General features: G+C 47.4%; 1 protein-coding gene across 1 annotated transcript in view; it reads right to left on the bottom strand.

Annotated features, from left to right (window-relative positions):
- The window catches only part of Usp46 (ubiquitin specific peptidase 46), a 76,161-nt gene extending 52,793 nt beyond the window's left edge, over positions 1–23,368 (bottom strand). Inside the window, exon 1 of the mRNA XM_045161694.1 lies at positions 23,186–23,368. Within this exon, the coding sequence (XP_045017629.1) occupies positions 23,186–23,221 (36 nt within the window). The 5' untranslated portion in view covers positions 23,222–23,368. The remainder of the gene's footprint in view (positions 1–23,185) is intronic.
- Positions 23,369–25,040: the final 1,672 nt, after the last annotated feature.

Genomic DNA, 25,040 nt, shown 5'->3' with positions numbered 1-25,040 from the left:
GCCTAAGGACCCTGGTTCGAGGCTCGGTTCCCCAGGTCCACGTTAGCCAGATGCACAAGGGGGCGCCCGCGTCTGGAGTTTGTTTGCAGAGGCTGGAAGCCCTGGCGCGCCCATTCTCTCTCTCTCCCTATATCTGTCTTTCTCTCTGTGTCTGTCGCTCTCAAATAAATAAATAAAAAATGAACAAAAAAATATTTTAAAAAAATCTCAGCACTTGGGAGGCAGAGGTAGGAGGATCACCGTGAGTTCAAGGCCACCCTGAGACTCCATAGTGAATTCCAGGTCAGCCTGGGCTAGAGTGAGACCCTACCTTGAAAAAAAAAAAAAAGAAAGAAACAATTGGGATTAAGAGGAAAGGAACATGAGATCCTATAAAAAAGAAATTTTTCTTTCATGAAAGGCTTGTCATCTCTAGCCAAAGGATAAAATCATGCTAAGTTTTTAAAAACAAAAGAGAAGAGCCAGGCGTGGTGGCACACGCCATTAATCCCAGCACTCAGGAGGCAGAGGTAGGAGAACTGCCATGAGTTCGAGGCCATCCTGAGACTCCATAGTGAATTCCAGGTCATCCTGGGCTGTGAGACCCTACCTCGAAAAACCAAAAAAAAAAAAAAAAAAAGAAAAAAAGAAAGAAGGAAAGAGGGAAAAAAAAAAGAAAACTGTGTTTGTTTGTTTGTTTGTTTGTTTGTTTTTTAAAGAAGCAGGGGCTAGAGGGATTCTGTAGATAAAACACTGACACCATTGAAGCTGGAGTACCTCTGAATTCAACTCCAGGACACCATATTAAAGAAAAATAATAATAATAATAATAATAAGCTGGGGCTGGAGAGATGGCTTAATGGTTAAGGTGTTTGCCTGCAAAGCCAAAGGATCCCGGTTCGATTCTCCAGGACCCAGGTAGGCCAAATGCACAAGGGGGCCCATGCGTCTGCAGTTCGTCTACAGTGGCTGGAGGCCCTGGTGTGTCCATTCTCTCCTCCTCTTTCTCTGTCTCTATCTTTCTGTCAAATAAATTAATTAATTTAATATATATTTAAAAAAATTTTAGCCGGGCTTGGTGGCGCACGCCTTTAATCCCAGCACTCGGGAGGCAGAGTTAGGAGGATCGCCATGAGTTCAAGGCCATCCTGAGACTACAGAGTTAATTCCAGGTCAGCCTGGACCAGAGTGAGACCCTACCTCGAAAAACCAAAAAAAAAAAAAAAAAAAAAATTTTAAACTATAAGCTATTCTGGGCTTCTGTAATCCCAGTATCAACTAACACTGCAAGATGAGAGGCAGAGGCAGGAGAATTTTCCAGAAGCTCATAATAAGTGCAGCAAAGACTAGCGGAGCAAGAATCCTACTTTAAATGGAATGAACATGCCAGGACCAACCCAAAAGTTATCCTCTGACCTCTGTACATGGCATGCACATGACTCTCTCTCTTTCTCTCTCTCTCTCTCTCACACACACACGTAAATAATAGGATAAGAAACATTTAAGCAGAAATGGATCCTAAGGAGTAAACCAGTTGACACTTAGTACTGGAATAAGGTGGGATCTCACTGCTGTATCTCGTCAACTCCAGCACAGACACTCTCGACCACGTAACCAAACAATGGGACACAGAGAAAAAAGAGCAAACTGTGTTACTATCGCTGTGCAGCGCGTCTGTCTGTCTTGGGGCTAATGGGAGAAGAAGGGAAAAGGAGAGAAATGGCGTGAAATATAGAGAAGAGTTCACTTTCTGGTCCAGAGGAAGCTGCAGAGTATCTATCTCTTCTCACGGCACAAATGCAGATTGTGACACCCCAAGCTCTCTAGGCCAGTGCTTGCAATTCAGTCGCCCCCCAGCCTGGCACACTCGCCCTCCCTCGCCCACTTCCATGCCCTGTGGCTTTCATGGCACTTCTTTCCTGACCCCTCCCTCTCGCACAACCCTGTCTGCTCCTGCGCAGCATTTACCACAACTTGTAGCAGCATGACGGTGATTATTTGACATCTGTCTTCCCACAGGTCTGCAAATGACAGCTCGTGGACCTACTCTGACCCACTAACTGGTTTTGACAATAAAGTTTTATTGGATCGCCGATCATTCATTTGCTCATTGCAAATAATCATTCACCCATTGCAACCGCTTTCACAACAGAGCAGTGGAGTCGTGGAGTTGTGTGGCAGAGACATTATGGCCCACAGAGTCTAAACTATACTGCCAAGCCATTTGCCAGAAAGTGTGTCAGCTTCAGATGGCTGGGATGAGCCTCCAAACCAGACACCGTACATAGAAGGAATGGAATTGATCGAAGCTTACAGATCCAGGGGAAGTTCCATAATGGCGGAAAGAGCCCGCCCCCTTTTTACAGGTCCCCACAGAGAGAAATCCCACTGCCAGCACCATAAGTAATCACACTCCGGGAACCCAGGCAGAGCTCAAGCACTCTGCGTATCTGGGATTCAGGTCCACTTGCAGTAACACCTTCAGGCTGGACCCCAGGATCTGCCCAGTGACACCTCCTCCACTCAGGTAGCTGGAGATTCAAGAAGCTTTAATAAAACTCCTGAATCGGAGCTGGGCTGTGGTGGTGCACGCCTTTAATCTCAGCACTGGGGAGACAGAGGTAGGAGGATCACTTTGAGTTCGAGGGCACCCTGAGACTATACAGAGTGAATTCCAGGTCAGCCTGGGCTAGAGTGAAATCCTACCTTGAAAAACAAAAACAAAACGAAACAAAAATCTGAAAAAAAACTGAATTGAGCTGGAGAAATGGCTTAGCAGTTAAGGCACTTGCCTCTGAAGCCTAAGAATCCAGGTTTGATTCCCTAGTACCCACATAAATCCAGATGCCCAAGATGGCACATGTGTCTGGAGTTTGTCTGCAGTAGCTAGAGGTTCTGTTGTATACATTCTCTCTCCCTCTTAAATAAATAAAAAATTTTTAAGTATATTTGAAGCCAGGCATGGTGGTGCACACCTTTAATTCAGGCACTCAGGAGGCAGAGACAGGAGGATCACCCTGAGAATACAGAGAGAATTCCAGGTCAGCCTGGGCTAGAGTGAGACCCTACCTCAAAACAAACAAACAAAAAAAGTATATTTGAAAAGCCAAACTCCTGAATCTACTGGGCTACATCCACTAGCCCTAACAACACCTATATATATATCCATAATCACTATAGGAAGTGATTACTGTCTGATACCTTTTCCAGCACCTAACAGGTATCTAGTCTGTAGAAAGCACCATATACATCTGACACCTGAACAAACTTAGAGAAATGAGCTGGGTGTGGTGACACACGCCTTTAATCCCAGCACTTGGGAGACAGAGGTAAGAGGATCATCATGAGTTCAAGGCCACCCTGAAACTACATAGTGAATTCCAGGTCAGCATGAGCTAGAGTGAGACCCTACCTCAAAAAACAAACAAATAAATAAATAAATAAATAAACCTTAGAGAAATGAGGCAGGGCGAGCAGCGTGTGCTCCTCGCTATTCAGAGAGCAGATTACCGAGTCTCCCCCGTTCTACACAAAGACAAAGGAATGTGGAAGGGCAGGGTAGGAAGGGCAGACCCAGGATTCAAACATACACCATCTGATCTCAGAATCTGAGCTCTGGACCACAAGTCAGGCCAGAAGGTACTTCATTCACAAGCTTAGTAATTCCTTAGTGACATGTGGAGTGTCATCCACAGCCCTGAGTGTGGATGGCTGGCCTCGCTCAATTAACAAACAGGTCACCATGGGACCCCTGCCCCACTAGCAACACCAGATGTAAAATCGTCCCACCAAATAAACCACTGATGGGGACTCAACAACCCAACTTCACACAGGTAAGGGAGAAGCCAAGGTCAGGTGTTAGTCTGAAGCAAGGTCAGCGATGACCATTACTCTACAACACCAACTCTTCCCTGGGCTTCAACAGGGAACCAACCTGTCCTGAGGAGACAAGAGTGTTTCACCCCCATATGATGCTGGACAGAGTAACATCACTCAGAAAGCTCAACACGGCTTTATCAACTGCCCAAGGCTGGCTCCTCAGCAAGCAGCCCACGGACCACCTGACACAGGATGATGCAGTCATTGTGGAAAGGAATGGTTAAGAACCTAACTGGAGGATCCAGCTGCTGTAAGCTAGTGCAATAAAGTCCTCACACAGACATGAACTTCAACCCCAAGCACAACAGAGACAGAGCTCGTGTCTGTTTTGCAGCTGAAAGCAGAAAAGGGGGGCTGGAGAGATGGCTTAGGCGCTTGCCTTGTGAAGCCTAAGGACCCCGGATCAAGGCTCGATTCCCCAGGACCCACGTTAGCCAGATGCACAAGGGGGCGCACGCATCTGGAGTTCATTTGCAGTCGCTGGAGGCCCTGGTGCACCCATTCTCTCTCCCTCTCTCTGTGCCTCTTTCTCTCTCTGTCACTCATAAATAAATAAATAAATAAATAAATAAATAAAGGCATGGGCCACTGACCCTGGATTCGGCCTTTAAAAAAAAAAAAAAGTGGAAAGGAAACAGTTACTCAGCCACTAGCCTCAGTAAGTTAGAAGCAAGAACAGCATTTCCAGTCCAGTGTCCCCAGATCCTTCCTCAACAAGTATGGTCCTCCATCTCCTGTTTGTTTGTTTGAGGGAGGCCTCAAACTCACAGAGACCCTCCTACCTCTGCCTCCCAAGTGCTGGGCTTAAAGGCATGCACCATCACACCTAGCTCTACAAATTTTACTGCAAGGTAATTTCATCTTCCTGTCTCACTGTCCTTCCATCTCTGTCCCCCTTTCCTCCTTCTCCAAACTCATAGTCTTCCTCAAAGAAAACCATGAACCCAGGGCCCCTCCTCCCGGCATGGGGAAACTGTGTGCCCATGTCTGTCCTTGGGAACTGGGTCTTTCTGGATCAGTATTACACTATCAGAGCTATTTTAGTCTAGTGTAATGGAAACACTGGAAATGTGTTGATTGTAAAAGATGAAATACAAAATTCTGTGCCTTCTCCTACAGCCCCAAAAAAAGAGTCGCAGTGGGAGAAGGGAGATGAGTGGGGGAATGCTTTAAAACAATGTGACTCGAAGCATTACCACTCAGCCAGGAGCCAAGTTCCGGAAGTGAAAACATGATCAGTTACAAGGACAGAGTAATTTTCTGTCTGTCAAGCTGAGTCATAAAAAATTGAGGCTTCTCTTTTATTTATCTTTGGGGTTTTATTCCATTTTGCTACCGATCCTTTTTTTATTGTGTCTTACAAAAAAAATATTGGTCTGAGACAGATTGAAAATAAAAATAAAATGGGCCCTTCTCCACACACTGGAAATAATTGCCAGTGGCAAAACACTGAGATGAGACTGAGTTTATTCTCTTAAGCGTGCGAATTGCTGCTCAATGACACCTTTAATAAGAGAGATGCAAACTCAAGATAACATCATTTGCCCACGACTGGCAAAAACTCAAGTTTCTGGATGTCACCTGCTTTGGCAGGGCGCAAGGCAACACGTGTTGCGCCGTCACAGTCAGCTTTGCATTGCTGGGACGAACCCCCAAACCAGTCATACACACAGTTGATGGGAGAAAGGACTGATTTGAAGCTTACAGATTCAGGGGAGGTTCCGTAATGGCGAAAGAAGCCGGGCCCCCCTTTACCAGGTCCCCGCTGATAGAAAAACCACCGGCACCACAAGCAGGCACACTCTGGGAACCCCAGGCAGAGCTCCAGCGCTCTGCAGACCTTTAAGGTGGAATTCAGATCCACCCACAGTAACACCTTAGGCCGGTGGACCCCAGGATCTGCCCACAGTGACACTTCCTCCAGCCAGGGGACTGGAGATCTAACTTACAAGCTTTAATAAACTCTTGAGTCTACTGGGGGGACATCCATACCAACTACCACGTGCACATATATATGGCTGGTGCAAGGCAATTTGGCAAAGTCCATCAAAGTTACTAATGCTAATCCATTTCTAGAAAGCTAGCCGACAGATACAGAACACGTATAACATGATGTATGGGCAAAGTTTTTCCCTACAGCCTCGTGGGTAAAAATCAAGGACGGAAAAGTACTTACTTGTCCTGCTAGCCAGTGGAGACCTGGTTAAGGGAATTCAATACATTCAAGCCACTGGATATCCTGTGGCCATAAAAACAAAATGAGTCTGCTCTTTACGGACTGGCCTCCAAGACACAAAAGCAAGAGGTAGATCGGAACAGATTCACAGATACTAAATAGACTGTTCTAAAATATTTTTTTAATTATTTATTTATTTATTTGAGAGCGACAGACACAGAGAGAAAGACAGATAGAGGGAGAGAGAGAGAATGGGCGCGCCAGGGCTTGCAGCCTCTGCAAACGAACTCCAGACGCGTGCGCCCCCTTGTGCATCTGGCTAACGTGGGACCTGGGGAACCGAGCCTCGAACCACCGGGGTCCTTAGGCTACACAGGCAAGCGCTTAACCGCTAAGCCATCTCTCCAGCCCCTAAAATATTTTTTTAATTTATTTATTAGAGAGATGGAGAGAATGAGCATGCCAGAGCCTTCAGCCACTGCACACTGCAGACTCATGTGCCCCATTGTGAACATGTGCAACATTGCGTGCTTATGTCACTGTGCGTCTGGCTCACGTGGGACCTAGAGGTTTGAGCATGAGTTCTTAGGCTTTGCAAGCAAGCACCTTAACTGCTAAGCCACCTCTCTAGCCCTAGACTGTTTTTTAAAAGACTAAGAAGAAAGTGAGGGAGAAAGAGGAGCCAGGTAGTTTTATATGTAGGTAGCCAGCTAGGGAAGGGCCCAAAGAGAACTCAGCTCCTGATCCAGTCTAGTTTCATCCCCCACGGACAACCCCTGGACTCTTTTTTCTGGAAAGTTCTCCTCATGTTTTCCCTCCACTCCCATGTTCTACTTCCTAAATGGACTCCCAGGTCCTCCTGCCTTCACGTGGGGGTGTGTGTGTGTGTATGTGTTCACGTGGGTGTGTGTGTGTGTGTGTGTGTGTGTGTGTATATATATATATATATATATATATATATATATCTCACATGGGTGTATATATCTGCTCCAGCCTCCTCTCTGAATTCCTAATCTCCCCTGAATAAATTTAATGATTTATAAATTTATCCTTCTCAGTCTGTTTATTTAAATTCTTCGTTAAAAATAGCCGGGCATGATGGCACACACCTGTAATCCCAGCACTCGGGAGGCTGAAGTAAGAGGATCATTGACTTAGAGGCCAGCCTGGGACAACAGAGTGAGTTTCAGGTGAGCCTGGGGTACAGTGAGACCCTACCTTGAAAGAAAAAAAAAAAAAAGCAACAACAGAATAAATAAATAAATAATTAAAAAGTAAAAACTTGAGGGCTAAGGATGGTGAAGCTGCTGAAAAGTATAAGGGTCTGAGAGGGCTTGTGACCACTGAGTTCATTTCCCCAGCAGCTGGGCATGGCTACACACAGCTGTAACCCAGTCCTATACAGGCAGAAATCCACTAGTAGCCAGGCATGGTGGCGCATACCTTTAATCCCAGAATTTGGGAGGAAGAGGTAGGAGGATCACCATGAGTTCAAGGCCAGCCTCAGACTATCATGAATTCCAGGTCAGCCTGGGCTAGAGTGAGATCCTACCTTGAAAAAACAAAAAGAAAGAAAGAAAGGAAGGAAGGAGGGAGGGAGGGAGGGAGGGAGGGAGGGAGGGAGGGAGGGAGGGAAAGAAAGGAAAAGAAAAGAAAGGAAGGGAAAGGAAAGGAAAGGAAAGGAAAGGAAAGGAAAGGAAAGGAAAGGAAAGGAAAGGAAAGGAAAGGAAAGGAAAGGAAAGGAAAGGAAAGGAAAGGAAAGGAAAGGAAAAGGAAAGGAAAGGAAAGGAAAAGGAAAGGAAAGACAATCACTAGTATACAGGCAGAGTATGCCAGATGTGGTGGTGTATACATTCAATCCCAGCGCTTGGGAGGCTGAGATAGGAGGATTGCTGTGGGTTTGAGGCCAGCCTGAGGCTACAGAATAAATTCCTCGTCAACCTGGGCTACAGCGAGACCCTACCTTGGAAAAGAGAAAGAGAGAAAGAAGAAGGGAAGGAGGGAAGGAGGGAGGAAAAGAGGGTGGAGGAGAGGGAGGAAGGGGGAGGGGAGGGGAGGGAAGAAGGAAGGGAGAAAGGAAAGGACAGAGGGGAAAGAGAGAAGGAAAAAGAGAAGAGGGGGAGAAAAGAGAAAGGGAGGGAGGAAAGAAAGAAAAACAAAAAGGAATAGAAAGAAGGAAGGAAGGGAGGGAGGGAGGGAGGAAAGAAGGAAAGAAAACAGTAGTGAAAAGATGTTCTCCTCTGGCCATTGCACATGTGTGCACAATGCTCATCTGTGCGCACGCGCGCACACACACACACACACACACACACACACACACACACATGCATAAATGACATCACACAAACGGAAAAAAGAAACTGCTTACTGCTTTGTGTATTTCTCAGGAACACCTAAGCACAGCGTCAAAGAACACAAGCTCCTCAGGCGGCTGACCATCGTTGCCCTCATTACCGGGAAGAGGAGCGGTGTCGCATCTTAACTGACGATCGCAGAGCTTGGCGCCACACCACCAGCCTAGCTCTCCTGATGGCATTCCAGCTGGAAGTCACAGCTCCTTCCTCCTTTTGTCCTCCCTGCCTGGAAGCCAGGGCTGGTTCACAACCTCTTCATCTTTACACCACCCTTCCCAGCCGCAAAGGTTCTTGCTGGGTGGCAAACAGGTCAGAGGGATTTGCCCAAAGACTACAGCCTGGAATTTGGGGTGCCCCACTCAAGGTTCTATCAACTCTGTTGTATGGACCCTGGATGGAAAAAGGAGAGGCGTTTGGAAGCTGGGAGAAACAAAATATATCTAGGTAAGATCCGCACAGAAGTAATTCCATTTGCGCCCCCACGATGATCTAGGCAGGAAAGTTCTCTCGTCACTCAGATGATGTGGTTGAGAAGGGAGTCTATGAGGAGGGTTAACACCAAAGTCTCACATTCAACAAGCAACACCCAGGATCTACCACCAGACCTTAGTTACCGCAAATATACCGCCACCGCCACCAGGAAGCTGTAACCACATCTGTACTCTTCTGCTCCACAAAACAGAGTAATGACATTCTTCCAGCAGCCCATTAGCTGAGCCACCATAAAGAATGCTTTATGAGGGGCTGGAGGGATGGCTTAGTGGTTAAGGCGTTTGCGTGCAAAGCCAAAGGACCCAGCTTCGATTCCCTAGGACCCACGTTAGCCAGATGCACAAGGAGGGCGCACACGTCTGCAGTTTGTTTGCAGTGGCTGGAGGCCTTGGCGCGCCCATTCTCCCCCCCCTTTCCCTCTCCCTCTCCCTCTCCCTCTCCCTCTCCCTCTCCCTCTCCCTCTCTCTCTCTCTCTCTCTCTTTCTCTGTCTGTCAAATAATTAAATTAATTAAATAAAATAAAGAATGCTTTATGTCAGAGACACAGAGGCTCTCAAGACCTCATCACTGAAGTAGACCTAAGATGAACCCAACATGGCTCAGGGGAATTCACAGAAGAGGGGGCGGAAAGATTGTTAGAGCCACACGTTGGGTCATTATGCATGGAGACATTGCCTCCTACCCATAAATGATGACTAACATCACAATGCACAACCCACCCATATTCCCCAACGAGGGGGGTCCCTGCAGAGGGGGGAGGACAGGGAGCAAGCTAACGATGGTACCAACGTGGCCATATACACACTGTGTACATAACTAATTTTTTTTTTAAAAAAGGCAAAATAAAAAAACCAGAATGCTTTATGTGGGCTGGAGAGATGGCTTAGCGGTTAAGGCGCTTGCCTGCAAAGACTAAGAAAGAGTGTTTGAATCTCCAGGTCCTATGTAAGCCAGACACACAGTGATGCAAGGGTGCAATGTCACACATGCACACAAGGGGTTCATTCACAGTGTCTGAAAGGCCCTGGCACACCCATTCCTTCTCTCTCTCCCTTGCAAATAAATAACAATACAAAACATTCAAACTATGAAAGATAACAAACTGGCATTTGAGAGTCACTGTCCTAAAGACAAGGCCCCATGCGATTGTTCTCTACAGAAAGTGGTCGAGAGAAGTTGGGGATAAAACGTAAACCTCACCCCTAGCATACAACGACACTGCTCTGAATGTCACTGTATTTTTAATGTTTTATTCGCTCTCTTTACTCCATGCCATCAATAAGCCAGGGTCCTCAGATCTCAAAGTTCCTGAAGCTTGCATTCAGATGGCAGCATCATGTGGTGGCTTACTCTTGGAGTGACTTCCAGGTCCAATTTCCCTGAATAGCTCAGATTCCGTGTACAGTAGCTCAATTACCACCTTATCATTATCCTGAGCATTCCTTTTCACTGTCAGAAGTCTGACTTGGAGAATAAATTAGAAAGTCTGTTACAATACCCTGATCAGAGGAGCTGTGGGCCTCTCTAGCTCTATTTCTCTGATAGCACAGAAACAGTGAGAAGAAACACCCTTCAACTTGGCAGCCCCCACAGTCAGAACCAAAGCAAGGGGAAGATTGGTGGGTATCACCTCTGTCTCCTCAGTGCCACTCCTCCCAATGCCAGATGAAGTACCCCATTAATCTCAGGGCAAAAGAGGAAGCAGGGGTTCATGGATGTTGCAGCGCTAACAGCTCTGGACCTTCTGCAAACTGAAGAATACTTGTCTGCTTCGAGAGCGAGACTAATTATAAAAGGCAATGTGCATGAAGGCGGCAGATTCTTTCCAGGCAAGAGCCCCGTCGATGTTCCCAAGAAAGCGGCCAGGAAGCTACTTTTCACTGTTAGCTCTTGTCATAAAGGGTGAAAACCTGGGCTCTCCGACTTACCAAGCAGGATTCTGACCCCACACTCACCCACTTGGCAATTTCATGGAAGAAATAAATTGTGTGGGGTTTTTTTTGTTGTTTTTTTAATATTTTATTATGTATTTATTTATTTGACAGAGAAAGAGGGAGAGAGGGAGAGACAGAATGGGTGCACCGGGGCCTCCAGCCACTGCAAACGAATTCCAGATGCGTGCGCCCCCTTGTGCATCTGGCTAACGTGGGGATTCGAACCTGGGTCCTTTGGCTTTGCAGGGCAAACGCCTTAACTGCCAAGCCATCCCTGCAGCCTTTCTTTCTTTCTTTTTATGAGATCAAGAGTAAGCAAAAGACAGAATTGGAACACCAGGGCCTCCAGCCACTGTAATCGAATTCCAGACACGTGTGCCCCCTTGTGAACATGTGCAACCTGTGCATCCATCACCTTGTACACCTGGCTTACATGGGATCTGGGGAGTCAAACATGGATCTTTAGGCTTTGCAGACAAGTGCTTTAACCACTAAGCCATCTCTCCAGCCCAAAATTCTGTTTTTTAACTAGGTTTTTGAGGCTTTCAATGTGCTCTCCAGGAGTTTGTCTACAGTGGTAAACAGGCCCTAGCATACTCATTCATTCCCTCCCCCTCCTTCTCTCTCTCTCTCCCAAATTTAAAAAAAAAAAAAAAAATTTACCATGGGATACTTTTTATAATCATGGAAAATGTTAATAAAAATTGAGAAAAAAATTTATAGCCAGGAATGGTGGCACACACCTATAATCCCAGCACTCGGGAGGCAGAGGTAGAAGGATCGCCATGAGTTCGAGGCCACCCTGAGACTACATAGTGCATTCCAGGTCAGCCTGGGCTAGAGAGAGATCCTACCTCAAAAAAAAATTATATAAGAAAAGACCATCTTATGACAAGTCTTAAGAACTAATTAGAATCTATCAAAAACTACGTCAATCCCTTAAAAGGGCATGACCACAATATGCCCTAATGGTCTGCCAGCCAAGAGTTTAATTCTCAAACCAACCACATAAGCCACACACAAAAAGTGGTGCAAGTGTCTGGTCTTCTTTGTAACAGCAAGAGCCTCTGGTGCACCCATAAAAACAAATAAATATTAGAAAAATAAATAAATGAAAAACATGGGTGTTCAATATCAAGAAATACATCTATAGAGTGGCGACCATCTTTAGCTCTTAAAGTTAAATTACTACCTTAAATAATTTTACATTGATATTTTTTTTTTAACTTTCACATAGCAGGTGATTTTTACAAGCAGTATTTTTTAAATTTTTTAATAAATTAATTTATTTATTTAACAAGCAGTATTTTTTTAAAGAGCCAAAGGCTATTAACCAAGAAAGTATAGTCCTCAGAGTATGAGGGGCGGGCGGGGGGCGGGCGTGTAAGAAGGAAAGAAGGAAGGACTACTTATTTAAAATGCAGCTTTTGGAGTCCCACCTGAGATCTGCTTAATCAAAATCTCCAGGGGCAGAATCTCAGAGTCTGGATTTTCTAAGAAGAGAAAGCCACATAGGTACCACTCTTCAAGTATTACTTATCTTTTTGTTTGTTTGTTTTTCGAGGTAAGGTCTCCCTGTAGCTCAGGCTGACCTGGAATTCAGAATGTAGTCTCAGGGTGACCTTGAACTCATAGTGATCCTCCTCCCTCTGCCTCCCAAGCGCTGGGATGAAAGAGGTGCGCCAACCATGTCCAGCAAGCATCACGTATCTTTAAAGCTGTTGTGAGTGGGACTTTCCTATTCAATAAGGTGATATTCACACATCTTAGGAAATGACAGCGGAGGGCATGTTTTCTGAATCTTTAACACAGTACTTGATTTGTATTTTTTCTTAATTTATTTTCGGTTATTCGAGGTAAGGTTTCACTCTAACCCAGGCTGATCTAACCCTAGTCAGGATCAAAGACATGCACCACCATGCCCAGCTACCATAGTACTTTAACACGTTGCCACCGCAAGGTCCTTCAAGCAAATCCTAAGAAAGGTTTCCTGCACAGTAGATCGACACGAAAGGACAAAGAATTATAGCACCATTTCACACGCTATTGGTTTTGCAAAAGAACTTCAAAAGGCAACTGAGTAAACAGGAAAACTCCACATGTCTGGTACTGCTGCTGTGCTGGCCAAGAGAGGCCCTGACAGGACTGTCCCCAAAGCTAATGTCATTCACACAAAGCATAGACTCGAACTTGAATGTGGCTTGAAAGAAGCTTGGCTAGCTCAGAGGTACATCCGGAATGTATTCCCAACCCTCAAGCCATCTTTACATGGAGAAGTTCATTCCTCCCCACGGCCATCCTGGCACCATTCCACCCACTAGTGCCCCCGCACAGCCCCTGACTTTTGCTTCAGTCTCCCTGATTTTCCTCAGCATTGTCCTGTTTACAGTTTTCAGATAAAAACCAACGCTGCGGGCTGGAGAGATGGCTTAGCAGTTAAGGCGTTTGCCTGCAAAGCCAAAGGAGCCAGGTTCGATTCCCCAGGACCCACGTAAGCCAGATGCAAAGGTGGCACATGCATCTGGAGTTCGTTTGCAGTGGCTGGAGACCCTGGCGCACCCATTCTCTCCCTCCCTCCCTCTCTCTCTCTCTCTCTCTCTCTCTCTCTCTCTCTCTCTCTCCCTCTTTCCCTCTCACTCTCTCAAATAATTTTTTTAAATTTTTTTGTTTATTTTTATTTATTTATTTCAGTGACAGACAGAGAGAAGGCGGCAGATAGAGAGAGAGAGAGAAAATGGGTGAGCCAGGGCTTCCAGCCTCTGCAAACGAACTCCAGATGCGTGCGCCCCCCTTGTGCATCTGGCTAACGTGGGTCCTGGGGAATTGAGCCTCGAACCGGGGTCCTTAGGCTTCACAGGCAAGCGCTCAACTGCTGCCATCTCTCCAGTCCTCAAATAAAAAATTTTTAATTAAAAAAAAAAACACTGTAATTCTGATTCCCCAGCCCCAGAAAACTGTTCCCCAGATCCTAGGTGAGAAACATCCATACTCAATCTACACAAAGATGGGCGACGTCACTAATAAACAGCAAAGTGCACATTTAAACCACAAAAATGCAATTACACACCCATCAGATTGGCGAAATGCCATGTCTAACAATATCAAGCATCTGCGAGCATGTGGAACGACTGGAACCTCCCCACCCCCACCAGAACGATGCTGGCTGGAGTGCAAATTGGAGCAAAGGCTTTGAAGAGCAATCTGGTAGAATATTATTGTGGAAGGTGCCCATTTCCTTTGACCGGGCAATTCCCTTCTGGGCATATGCCACAGGGAAATCTCAAATATTTACACAGAGTTCACAACTGCCATAACACTAAAATACACAGAAAACAACTTATAAAAGCTTAAGTGATTATTAACAGTACATTGAATAGATGGTAGCACATTCATTTGATGGAGTATTATACAGTAGTCAAATAAACTCAAATGATGACTATATGAATGAATAAATTTCAAATTATTTCAGTAGTATTAGGAAACAGATTAGCTTAGTAATACAGAGCTTATTTAAAACAAGAAAACAACACTGTATCCAATGTATGACTGTACACACATCTAACGGAAGTATAAAAACACACGATAAACACCAAATCTAGATGAACTCACAGTGGATAACACTACCTGCATAATGACATCAAACAGGCCGGAGACCAGCTGTAAAGAAGAGATTCAGGGGAGGGGGATAAGAAAGAGAGGGGACAAAGAAGGGTTGTAGGAAGGGATTACGATCATGGCATATTGTGTGTTCATGTTGTCAATTAAAAAAAGTTTAAAAAACGACAAAATTCAGACCAGTAGACACCTTGTACGGGGACGGAGCTGGGGGATAGGTTCACAGGTGCTCACTGCGTTTGTAATGGGTCATTTCTTCACTGCATGGGGTGTGCTGAAGGTTCACTTTGTATTATTCCACTCTTCTGGATGTCAAAAACTCACCTCCACCCACAACAGGAATCCTGTAACTGAGTTATTAAGTCCACTTGCAGGTTCCGGGTGGAAAGTGAAGGCATGGGGAACCAACAGGTCACCCCCTCCCTGTGATCTTAAAATGACCCACAGCTAGGAACCCTGTAAAATCCCATACTGGGGACTTAAAACATGCCCCAAATCTAACCCATAATCTCAGAGCAGAAACCATCCTTTAGTGCCAGAGGTGACAACTGACAGTGAATGTGCCTTTTTAAATTTAAGCTTGTGCTGCTTCAATTTGGGGCGGCCTTTTCCCTCCAAAGATCAGCAAGGCCTTTCAAACCCTTAGATAAACATTTGGTTTAATCACAGCTGAAGGCCTATGATAAAAAACTTCCAATAAAATATGTAGACCACCAGGCAAGTTAACCACACTAAAAGATACCAAATGGGGCTGGGAAAGTGGCGCGGCGGGGAAGACTGCTTGATGGATCAACATAAGGACCTGAGTTCAATCTCCAGCAAACAATAAAAATCTGGGCGTGGCTATGCACGCAGGTGACCCCAGCACTGAGGAAGGTGAAGGCAAAGGGAGCACTGGGGCTCAGGAGTCAACAAGCCGAAGCAAAAACCAGTGAGCCCTAAATTCAGTGAGAGACTGTCTCAATACACAACACACCTTCTCCCCCACCAGAGAAGGACATTACCTTTTACAACTCTTCCATCCAACTTAGTTCAAGGGAAGGCTGGAGTGTATCTTTAGGATAATGAATCCCTCAACCAGCCAGATCACAGGCGTGGGGGGGCACACTTTTAATCCCAGCACTCGGGAGGCAGAGGTAGGAGGATCACCGTGAGTTCGAGGCCACCCTGAGACACCATAGCTAAAGTGAGACCATACATCAGGAAAAAAAAAAAAAAATATATATATATATATATATATATATATATATGCGCTTGGGGTAGGGCAGAGAGGGAGCCCCGCATACAACCACAGAAACCTCTTACTACCACTAAAACTAATGAAAATTCAAAACTGCTTTCAATGGCAATCCAAACACATGAAAATTCCAAATTAGGGAAAGATGGATAAATAGGTCTTATTTTACTGTATGAGTGAAACAGAACAAAACATTGATCATACAGAAATTCAAAGCAAAGAAAAATCTACAGACCTATGTTTCAAGCCTTGTCCAGACATAAAACCCCAGCATATTAGATCTACGGCCCAGAAGAATAGACTTTAAAAAAAATATATATATATATATATATATATATATATATATATATATATATATATATATGTTGTTATTTATTTATTTGACAGAGAAAGAGGGAGAGAGAGAGAGAGAATGGGCGCACCAGGGCCTCCAGCCACTGCAAATGAACTCCAGACGCATGTGCCCCCTGTGCATCTGGCTAAGGTGGGTCCTGGGGAATTGAACCAGGGTCCTTTGGCTTTGCAGGCAAACACCTTAACCACTAAGCCATCTCCCCAGCCCAGAGCAGACTTTTTTTCTTCAAACACTGGCCCACCTTAGATCAGGTTGCATTAAAAAAAAAAAAAAAAGAAAACCCAACACGTATTATCATAGACATTATTATAGACTCTCATACATAACTGTAACCACCCCTAGTGTTTGCATTAAACTAAAATCCCAGATGCCAATTATCTTTGAGAACACAATGCATGAGTGACAGGTGACAACCTGTCTCTTCGCTTGAGGTGGACATTTTTAATTTATAAATGATTTTTTCCGACCATTCTCAAAGTACTTGCCTTGGGTAAGCACGCGATTTACTAAGGCAAAACTATCTTTATAAAAATCCCTGTTTGAGGGCTGGAAAGATGTCTCAATGGTTAAGGTGCTTGCCTGCAAAGCCTAAGGACCCAAGTTAGATTCCCCCAGGACCCATGTAAAGCCAGATACACAAAGTGGCACACGCATCTGGAGTTTATTTGCAGTGGCTAGAGGCCCTGGCGTGCCCATTCTCTCTCTCTCTCTCTTCATATGTGTGTGTGTGTGTATATATATATATATGTCTGTCTGTCTGTCTGTCTCATGTCTCTCTCCAATAAATAAATAAAATATATCTTTTCTTTTAGAAAATAAAGGAAATGTTCTGTTGTCTTCATCAGTCTTCCACTTTCCTGCTTCACCTCTATGTGGATATCATGCTGCCTTCAAATTGGTCCATTTTTGCCAATGCTATGCCCCCAATATAAAGAACAGCTGAGCTCCTTGGGACTAGGGACTCAACTTATCTATTTATTAAGCACCTGCATACAGTTTGTGCCATCCCCTAACATGGCCAGAACCCCACAGATTCATAGGTATAAAATTTGTCACACTAGGGCTAGAGAGATGACTGAGCAGTTAAGACGCTTGTCAGCAAAGCCAAAGGACCCAGGCTTGATTCCCCATGATCCATGTGAAGCCATATGAACAAGGTGGCACACACAACTGGGGCTCATCTGCAGTGGCTGGAGGCCCTGGCATGGCCATTCTCTCTCTCTCTTTCTCTCTCTCTAATAAATAAATATAATATTAAAAAAATTAATTAAAAAAATTATCACTCTTTTTTTTGTAGTGCTGTGTTTTAAACCCAAGCCTCACACATGCTAAGTAAATACTGAACCACACCTAAAAATTATAACCTACTTGATACATGGCACTGCCTCCAAAGTACATGTTTCACGGTACTATCAACAAATGGGATGAAGATTACATGATATAGGCCACTTGACATTGGTTCAAGTCACATTTGATTCCTCTCAGAAAATTCCTCAGTCCAACAGAAAACAAACTAAAACAACAAACCAAAAGAAACCTTTAAAAAAATAATTTAAAAAAAAGAAACCTTCCATTTGCAGGACAATCAAAATACACAGGAAACTAAATCCAAACAAACAAATAAATAAATAAATATCAAAGGACTACCAACAGGAGACATTTCCTAATGCTTGGTAGCAGCTAAGGTATTTTTCAATGGCAACACACTGGCCAAACCAGCTTTACCATCTCAAAACCACACGCTGCCCCGGTGGCCCGGCTGACTTGCCCTCAACAAGCTGATCAAGAATTACTATGGGACTGGAGAGATGGCTTAGTGGTTAAGCACTTGCCGTGAAGAGTAAGGACCCCGGTTCAAGGCTCGCTTCCCCAAGTGCCCACATAAACCAGATGTACAAAATGGAGCATGCATCTGGAGTTCATTTGCAGTAGCTGGAAGCCCTGATGCGCCCATTCTCTCTCCCTCTCTCCCTCTTTCTGTCTGCCTATCTGTCTATCTGTCACTCTCAAATAAATAAATAAACAAACAAAATTTAAACAAAAAAATACTATAGGAGGATTCCCAAGATGTGAATGGGACCCACAGTCCAATTCCAAAGGACAATAAACTTCAGTGGGGTGGGAGGTAAGAAAGGGTGAGGAGGAGGGTTTGTTCCATGTCCCCCAGACCTAAGACCTAAGTATGGGGGAGAAGAGATGCTAATCAGCTGTCAATCATCACAGGAAGGACTTGTGTGGTGTCAGCCCCTCCTTCTCTACTGGAGGGAAGGAGGCTTTAGAGCTAGGTCGCGCCTGTTTATCTGACCCAGGAAGACAGTATCTCTAACCACCCTTTCTGGATGCACAGCAGAAAATGCTTAGAGTGTACCTTCCTTAAAAGAAAAACAGGCACAGGCTGGAGAGATGGCTCAGTGGTGAAAGGCACTTACTTGCAAAGCTTACCCACCCAGGGTTCGATTCCCCGGTACCCATGTAAAGCCAGATGCACAAGGTGGCACGTGCACCCGGAGTTCATTTGCAGCATGCTGGAGTCCCTGGCGTGCCCATTCTCCCTCCCTCCCTGCCACCCTCTCTGCTTACAAATAAATAAGAACAAAGAAAGGAAAGGAGGAAGGGAGTGAGAGAAAGAAAGAGAGAAGGCTGAGAAGTTTGGATCCTCAGAATCCACATAACTCCAGACCAACAGGTCAGTGAGTCTAATCCCAGACCTCCTATGGCAAGACGGGAGGGGGGGTTGATGGAGAGAAACTCCAGGGTCACTTAGTCCACAGTAGTGAACAGCAAGAGAGCCTGCCTTAAACAAGGTAGAAAGCAAGAACCAACACACACACCCCAATACCCTGGGGTGTTTGCTTAGTGGTAGAGTACTAGCCTAGCATGCGTAAAACCCTGGCATTGAGCCCCAGCACCTAAAAAAAAAAAAAAAAATCCCTATTCTTACTACAGCAACACCTCAGACCAATTAAGACCAAAAGAAGCAAACATGGGAAGGATCAATTAAACACATCAGCCAGGAGCTCAACCAGGTGAATCCCAGAAAAGACCTACCTGGAAAGCCAAAGGACCCAGGTTCGATTCCCCAGGACCCAAGTAAGCCAGATGCACAAGGGGGCACATGCATCTGGAGTTCATTTGCAGTGGCTAGAGGCCCTGGTGTGCCCATTCTCTCTGTCTATTTGCCTCTCTCTCTCTCTCTCTCAAATAAAAAAATTTATGTATATATTTTTGTAAAGAACCTACCTGGAAACAATTCATCACTCAACCAAGACGCAAACGAGAGGTTCAGTGAGCATCTATGTTGCCCTGGGTGAAAAGACAGCACTCTGTAGTCACCAGCCTTCTCCTCTGGGAATGAGGGTGGGAGGGGCAGAGGTGAGCCAGCCAGCCTTTCATAAGGGGCGGACGTTCCAAGTTCCCGTCCCAGGCTTTGTGCCATGCCATTTAACTTGGTTTGCATAAGTGACCCTGTGGGTTGTTTCTATTAGTGGTTGTTACAGTCAGGTTGGAGAAGGTTTACTCTCAATTATAAGGGAAAAAAAAAAAAAAAAAGAGGGCTGAAGAGATGGTTTAGTAGTTAAGGCACTTGCCAGCAAAGCCAAAGGACCCGGGTTCAATTCCCCAGGACCCACGTAAGCCACATGCAAAAAGTGGCACATGCATCTGGAGTTCGTTTGCAGTGGCTGGATGCTCTGGTGTGCCCACTCTTCTCCCCCCCCCCTCAAATAAATAAATAAAAATAAAATATTTGGCAGGGCATGGCGGCGCACGCCTTTAATCCCAGCACTCGGGAGGCAGAGGTAGGAGGATCGTGGTGAGTTCAACGCCACCCTGAGACTACAGAGTGAATTCCAGGTCAGCCTGGGCTACAATGAAACCCTACCTTGAAAAACCAAAAAGCAAAGAACACACTGTGTACTTGCTGCATACTAAGTAACTAGTGCTAGATACTAGGTAACTCACTCAAGATAGCTGCATGGCGAGATGACGGTCATTACAGACCTCCTACATACAAGGTAAGCAAGGCAGAGAGCGACTCGCTCAAGGACATGCGGCTGTTGCTCATTAGAAGCAGGGCCCGAAAGCTCCACGAGGCGACTCACACGTGTGGCCCAGCACTTGGGAGGTGTGCCCTCGAATTGGAGGTCAGCTTGTGCTGCAGGGCGAGGCCTCGGCTCAAGATAAATAACAATAAATGGATGCATACATGAGTAGAACGTGAACCGAGAGCCTGACTTTAGAACCCAAACCCTCAGACTGCTTCAAGCTCAAGATGGTGTCTGCAACACCAGGACCCAGAGACAGGACTGGTTCTCCATTTGTTTTTTTTCTTTTGTTGTTGTTTGTTTTTCTTCTCAAAGACCTTTTCCAGATAGCTCCTTAGCAGCCTGTGTTTCACCAGAACTATCCGGCCCTGCCCATTCAGGCCAATCACAGTAAGAATATCGGAGCCACAGTGTGAGCAGGTCAATCAGGATCATGGGAATTAGAGGCGGGATAGGTGATCTTGAAGAGGGCGCGGGCTGTGGGCTGGCAGCCTTAGCACACCTTCACACCTGACCCGACCCCATCGCACTTCACTGCACCTTGGGATGACTGAGTAGGATTTTTACACCCTCTGTGTCAGAATAAATATAACATGAATGCGGGCGGGGGGGAGAAAAGATGGTGTCTGCACAAGATAATACTGTCTGTGTGGTTCACTTCGCCCACAAGATCATCCTAAACTTGGTGGTACCTTCTTAGGTTGACCCAGGGAGGTGTCAAGCCTCCTGACACGGGGCCCGGCCCTCTCCTCTCACATACTCCCAACAGGCTTGTCTCCCTGACTGAGTCTCGCTGAAAACAGGTTGTGACATTCTGCCCAGGTGTGCCAAGAGGTCCCAGCTGCACTGAGGGCAAGAGAAAGCCGGAGGCTGACCTCCTCTTGGGACATGCTGGCTCTCAAGTTTCCAGTCTGCTTCAATAATGAGAGGTGTCACCGCACACAGGCTGAGCAGGAACGCGACCAGGAGCAAAGATGGAGCCTGTAGGCCTGAGGCCAGCCCAGCAGACTGGAGAGATGGCATTCAAGCCACTGTGGCTTCCCCCCCCCCCGCCCCGCCCCCGGTCCCCTCAGGAGGAGCTGGTCACAGCAGAGAAATTGAGAAGAAACACTGACAGCGTGTTTGCAGGGGCACTCGGCCACATGAATGTCACTGGACAGGAAGGAGGAATCCTGTCTCCTGGAGCAGAAAGCAAGGGGTGGGGGGGGGGGGGAGAAAAGGGAAATGGAAGGGTTCTCCTGAACCAGTAACTACTAACAGGGCCCGGCTACCCTGGCCTTGCCCGACAGTGCCCAGAGCTGCAGCCCGCCCCCCAGGGTCTCAGTTCCACCTGAGCCAACACATGGCTCCTGAACACTTGCCATGTGTCCCTTCCGCAACAGAAATGTGGGGCAGAAGATTTTAAAGAGCTGAGTGTGGGGGGGGGCAGCCAGATCATTTTACCCCAAGCCTTCTTGATCAAGCCTCCTCAGATTTCCTTTGGGGACTAATATTACCATCTATCTTCAGTGAAGAAAAAAAAGGGGGGGCATGGCACTGAGGAGGTAGAGGCAGGAGGATCGCTGTGAGTTTGAGGCCATCCTGAGACTACATAGTGAATTCCAGGTCAGCCTGGGTTAGAGGGAGACCCTACCTCAAAAAAAAAAAAAAAAAAAAAAGCCAGCAGCGGGCCAGCTTGGAGGAACTGGAGGGGAGGGTGAGCCCTTGGGCACCGGGTAAAGGACACACCCCCAAGCCTCACACAGAGGAAAGCCTTCTCCCAACCTGAATTTCCTAAGGGCTCTGGCAAGTGGGGGAGCCAGCCAGGGACACCTTGAGCACCCAAAGGCTGGGGGTGGTCCCTGTAGAAATTGTAAAGAAAGGGCTGGAGAAATGGTTTAGAGGTTAAGGACCCAGGTTGGATTCCCCAGAACCCACATAAGCCAGATGCACAAGGTGGCACATGCATCCGGAGTTCATGTGCAGTGGCTTTAGGCCCTGGGGCACCCACCCTATATATATATATATATATATATATATATATATATATATATATATATATATATATACACATATATATATATATATATATAAATATTCTGCCCGCCCCCTCTCTCTCTTTCTCTCTCAAATAAATAAATATTTTTTAAAAGAAGAACTTGCAAGAGAAAGCAAGAAAGAAACCCACAAGTACCACTGACGTCCCCTTATGGGCCAGCCAGCCAGCCGGCGCTGATGGTACAGGGTCTGGGGCAGGTCACCCAGCAGGCCTCCAGGCCTCCTCTTCCCCCCCCCCCCAACATTTACCATCCTCACTCTTAAGGCCTGCAAATGTTACAGCCATAACAGAACCTCTTTCACAGGTGGGGAAACTGAGGCATCCAAGACACGTTCCCTGCGCTTTTATAAACCAGGTTACAGTTCACCTCCCTAGCCACAACGTGCGCTTTCCCTCCCCCCACTTTCCCCCAACACCCCCCCCCACGGCTTTATTACTTATCAAATTTCTCCAGATCCACCGAGATCGCTGTTGCACAAAGTGAATTTTAAATACAATCGAGGCTGAACTCTTAAATTAGAGATGAGAGCAGTGGGGGGGGGGGGGCAGGGTAGGTGGGGGAGTCCAGCAAGGGTTTTATTGACTGCAAGGAGAGGAAGCGTGTCCCCCAACTCCCGGCTCATCACCCTCTCATCGCGACATACACACGGTCCTCCCCCTTCCACGACGGTGTGCGGCCACCTCGCGCCCCCCACCCCCACTCTCCCGCTTTGCGCTGCCAGCCGAGGGCGCGGGCACACTCGGGGACCCTGGGATCCCCCAGGGTAGGGTGACGGGGTGTGTGTGAAAGGAGGCGGGGGGGGGGGCTGTCCCAGGCTGGGACCAGAGGCATGGTGGCTGAGGCCAGCAGGTCCAACCGGAGGCCAGGAACTTCTGACCGTGCAGCTGGCCCCGGATCCCAGGGGGTACCCCCAACCACCCCCGGGATGGTGGGGCGGGAGAGAAGGTGATGGTGCTGAGACGGGTAGGGAGGGGGGAGGCAGGCAGGCGTGCAGCTCCAGCCCCAGGGTTTCCCTTTCTTTGGCCGTGGGCGCGAGCCACCCCCCCCTTCCCAACACCCCCGGAGGCACGGCGGCCACTCACCATATTACAGATGGAGGCGATGTTTCGGACAGTCATTAGTCTAAAGGTGGCAGCGATCCCGCACCGCCATCTTTACCAGGGGAAAACGGGACTGTCCATGGTGAAGCCGAGCGAGGCCGGGCGGCGGCGGTGGAGGCGGAGGAGGCGGGCCTGGGGTCCGGCTTTCAGTTTGGCTGGGCGAGGGAGGCCGGGCGGCGGCGGCGGGGCGGGCCGGGCGGCTGGGGGGCGGGCGCAGGGCGGGGAGTGGCGGAGCGAGGCAGCCTGGGCCGCGGGAGGAGGAGGAGGAGGAGCCGCCGCCGCCGCTGCCCGCGGGAGTCGCCGCTCCGGTGCGCGCTGCGCCGCGCTGCGCTCCGGGCCACCGCCGCGCTCCGGGGGCCACCGCGCGCGCCCTGGGCCTCCGCGCACCGCCCGACCCCTGCACCGCTGCGGACCCCGAACCCTCCACCCACCACCGCCTCCCCTACTCGTCACCCGGGAACCGGGGACCACCAGAACCGCCGAGCCCCGATCGCGGGCTAAGGGACCGACCCGCACCGGCTCCGTGGATAGGGGCTGCGGGGGGACACGGGTGCGCTCCCTTCTCTCCGCTTTTCCTCCCGGCACATCCCTTTCCCGAGCCTCACTATTCCTGGGGCTTGATGCTGTTGGCTTGTAGGGGACGTGGGGAGTTAGAAATTTGGGGAGGTGGGGTGGGGGGGGTGAGGGGACACTTGAAGTCCAACTTTTTAGTTTGTCGCTTGGGGTTCTGGTCAGTTGGCAGCCACGGGGAACCGGGAAAGTAAAATAGGGTCAGGACAATGGGCGTGGTCACAATGACCTGGCCTGCAGTGACCAGGCTACCGTCCCCCCCCCCCCCCGCAATGATACCTCCTCCTTACCCACCCTACCCCACCACCATCATCAAAGGAAAGGATTCTGGGTCTGGGAGGAGGACCACGGGATAGTGCACTTTGGGCCATGTGTGACATTAGCAAGGTACAAAGGAAAAATCCAAGATTTGAGCGAGTAATGAGTAACTTTTCTGCATCCTCAGGGATAACATAGTTACCCCCCCCCCCCCTTAGTGGGGCACGGCATCTCTGCTCTGTGAGATGGCTGCTGTGAAGCTGGTGCACGTTTGCCGCAGGAAAGGTCGCGCCTGCAGATGCAAGGTGCCAAACCTGTCTCCCACTTGCAAGCTGAACTCGTGTGGATGGAAAGATTCGTCCTTTCCAAACAAGGGAAACAGTTCTACAGGCTGGGTTGCAGATCAATGTTTTCAACAGAGAAGTTGGACAAGTGAGATGTGATAAGTTCCTAAACCAATGTATTTGGCGACAAACTGAAATAGGAAAGAAATACATCTGAAGGTGGGAAATAGGGCTATAAGCTATACGTACCCCACCATGCCTGGCCACCACCTTTCACCCCAACACCGAGGAGGCAGAGAGAAGAGGATCACTATGAGTTCGAGGCCAGCCTGAGACTGCATAGTATAGTGAATTCCAGGTCAGTCTGGGCTAGAGTGAGACACTATCTTGAAAAAAACAAAAATAAACCGGGCGTGGTGGCGCACGCCTTTAATCCCAGCACTCGGGAGGCAGAGGAAGGAGGGTCACCATGAGTTCGAGGCCACCCTGAGACTACAGAGTTAATTCCAGGTCAGCCTGGACCAGAGACCCTACCTTGAAAAACCAAAAAAAAAGAAAAAAGAAAAAAGAAAGAAAAGAAAAATAATTTAAAAAAAAAAAAAAAGAGCCGAGCATGGTGGCGCATGTCTTTAATCCTAGCAATTGGGAGGCAGAAGTAGGAGGATCACCATGAGTTCAAGGTCACCCTGAGACTACATAGTGAGTTCCCGGTCAGCCTGGGCTAG

Source organism: Jaculus jaculus, chromosome 11, assembly GCF_020740685.1.
Source record: "Jaculus jaculus isolate mJacJac1 chromosome 11, mJacJac1.mat.Y.cur, whole genome shotgun sequence".
Lineage (NCBI taxonomy): Eukaryota > Metazoa > Chordata > Mammalia > Rodentia > Dipodidae > Jaculus > Jaculus jaculus.
This window is presented reverse-complemented; position numbering and strand designations above follow the sequence as displayed.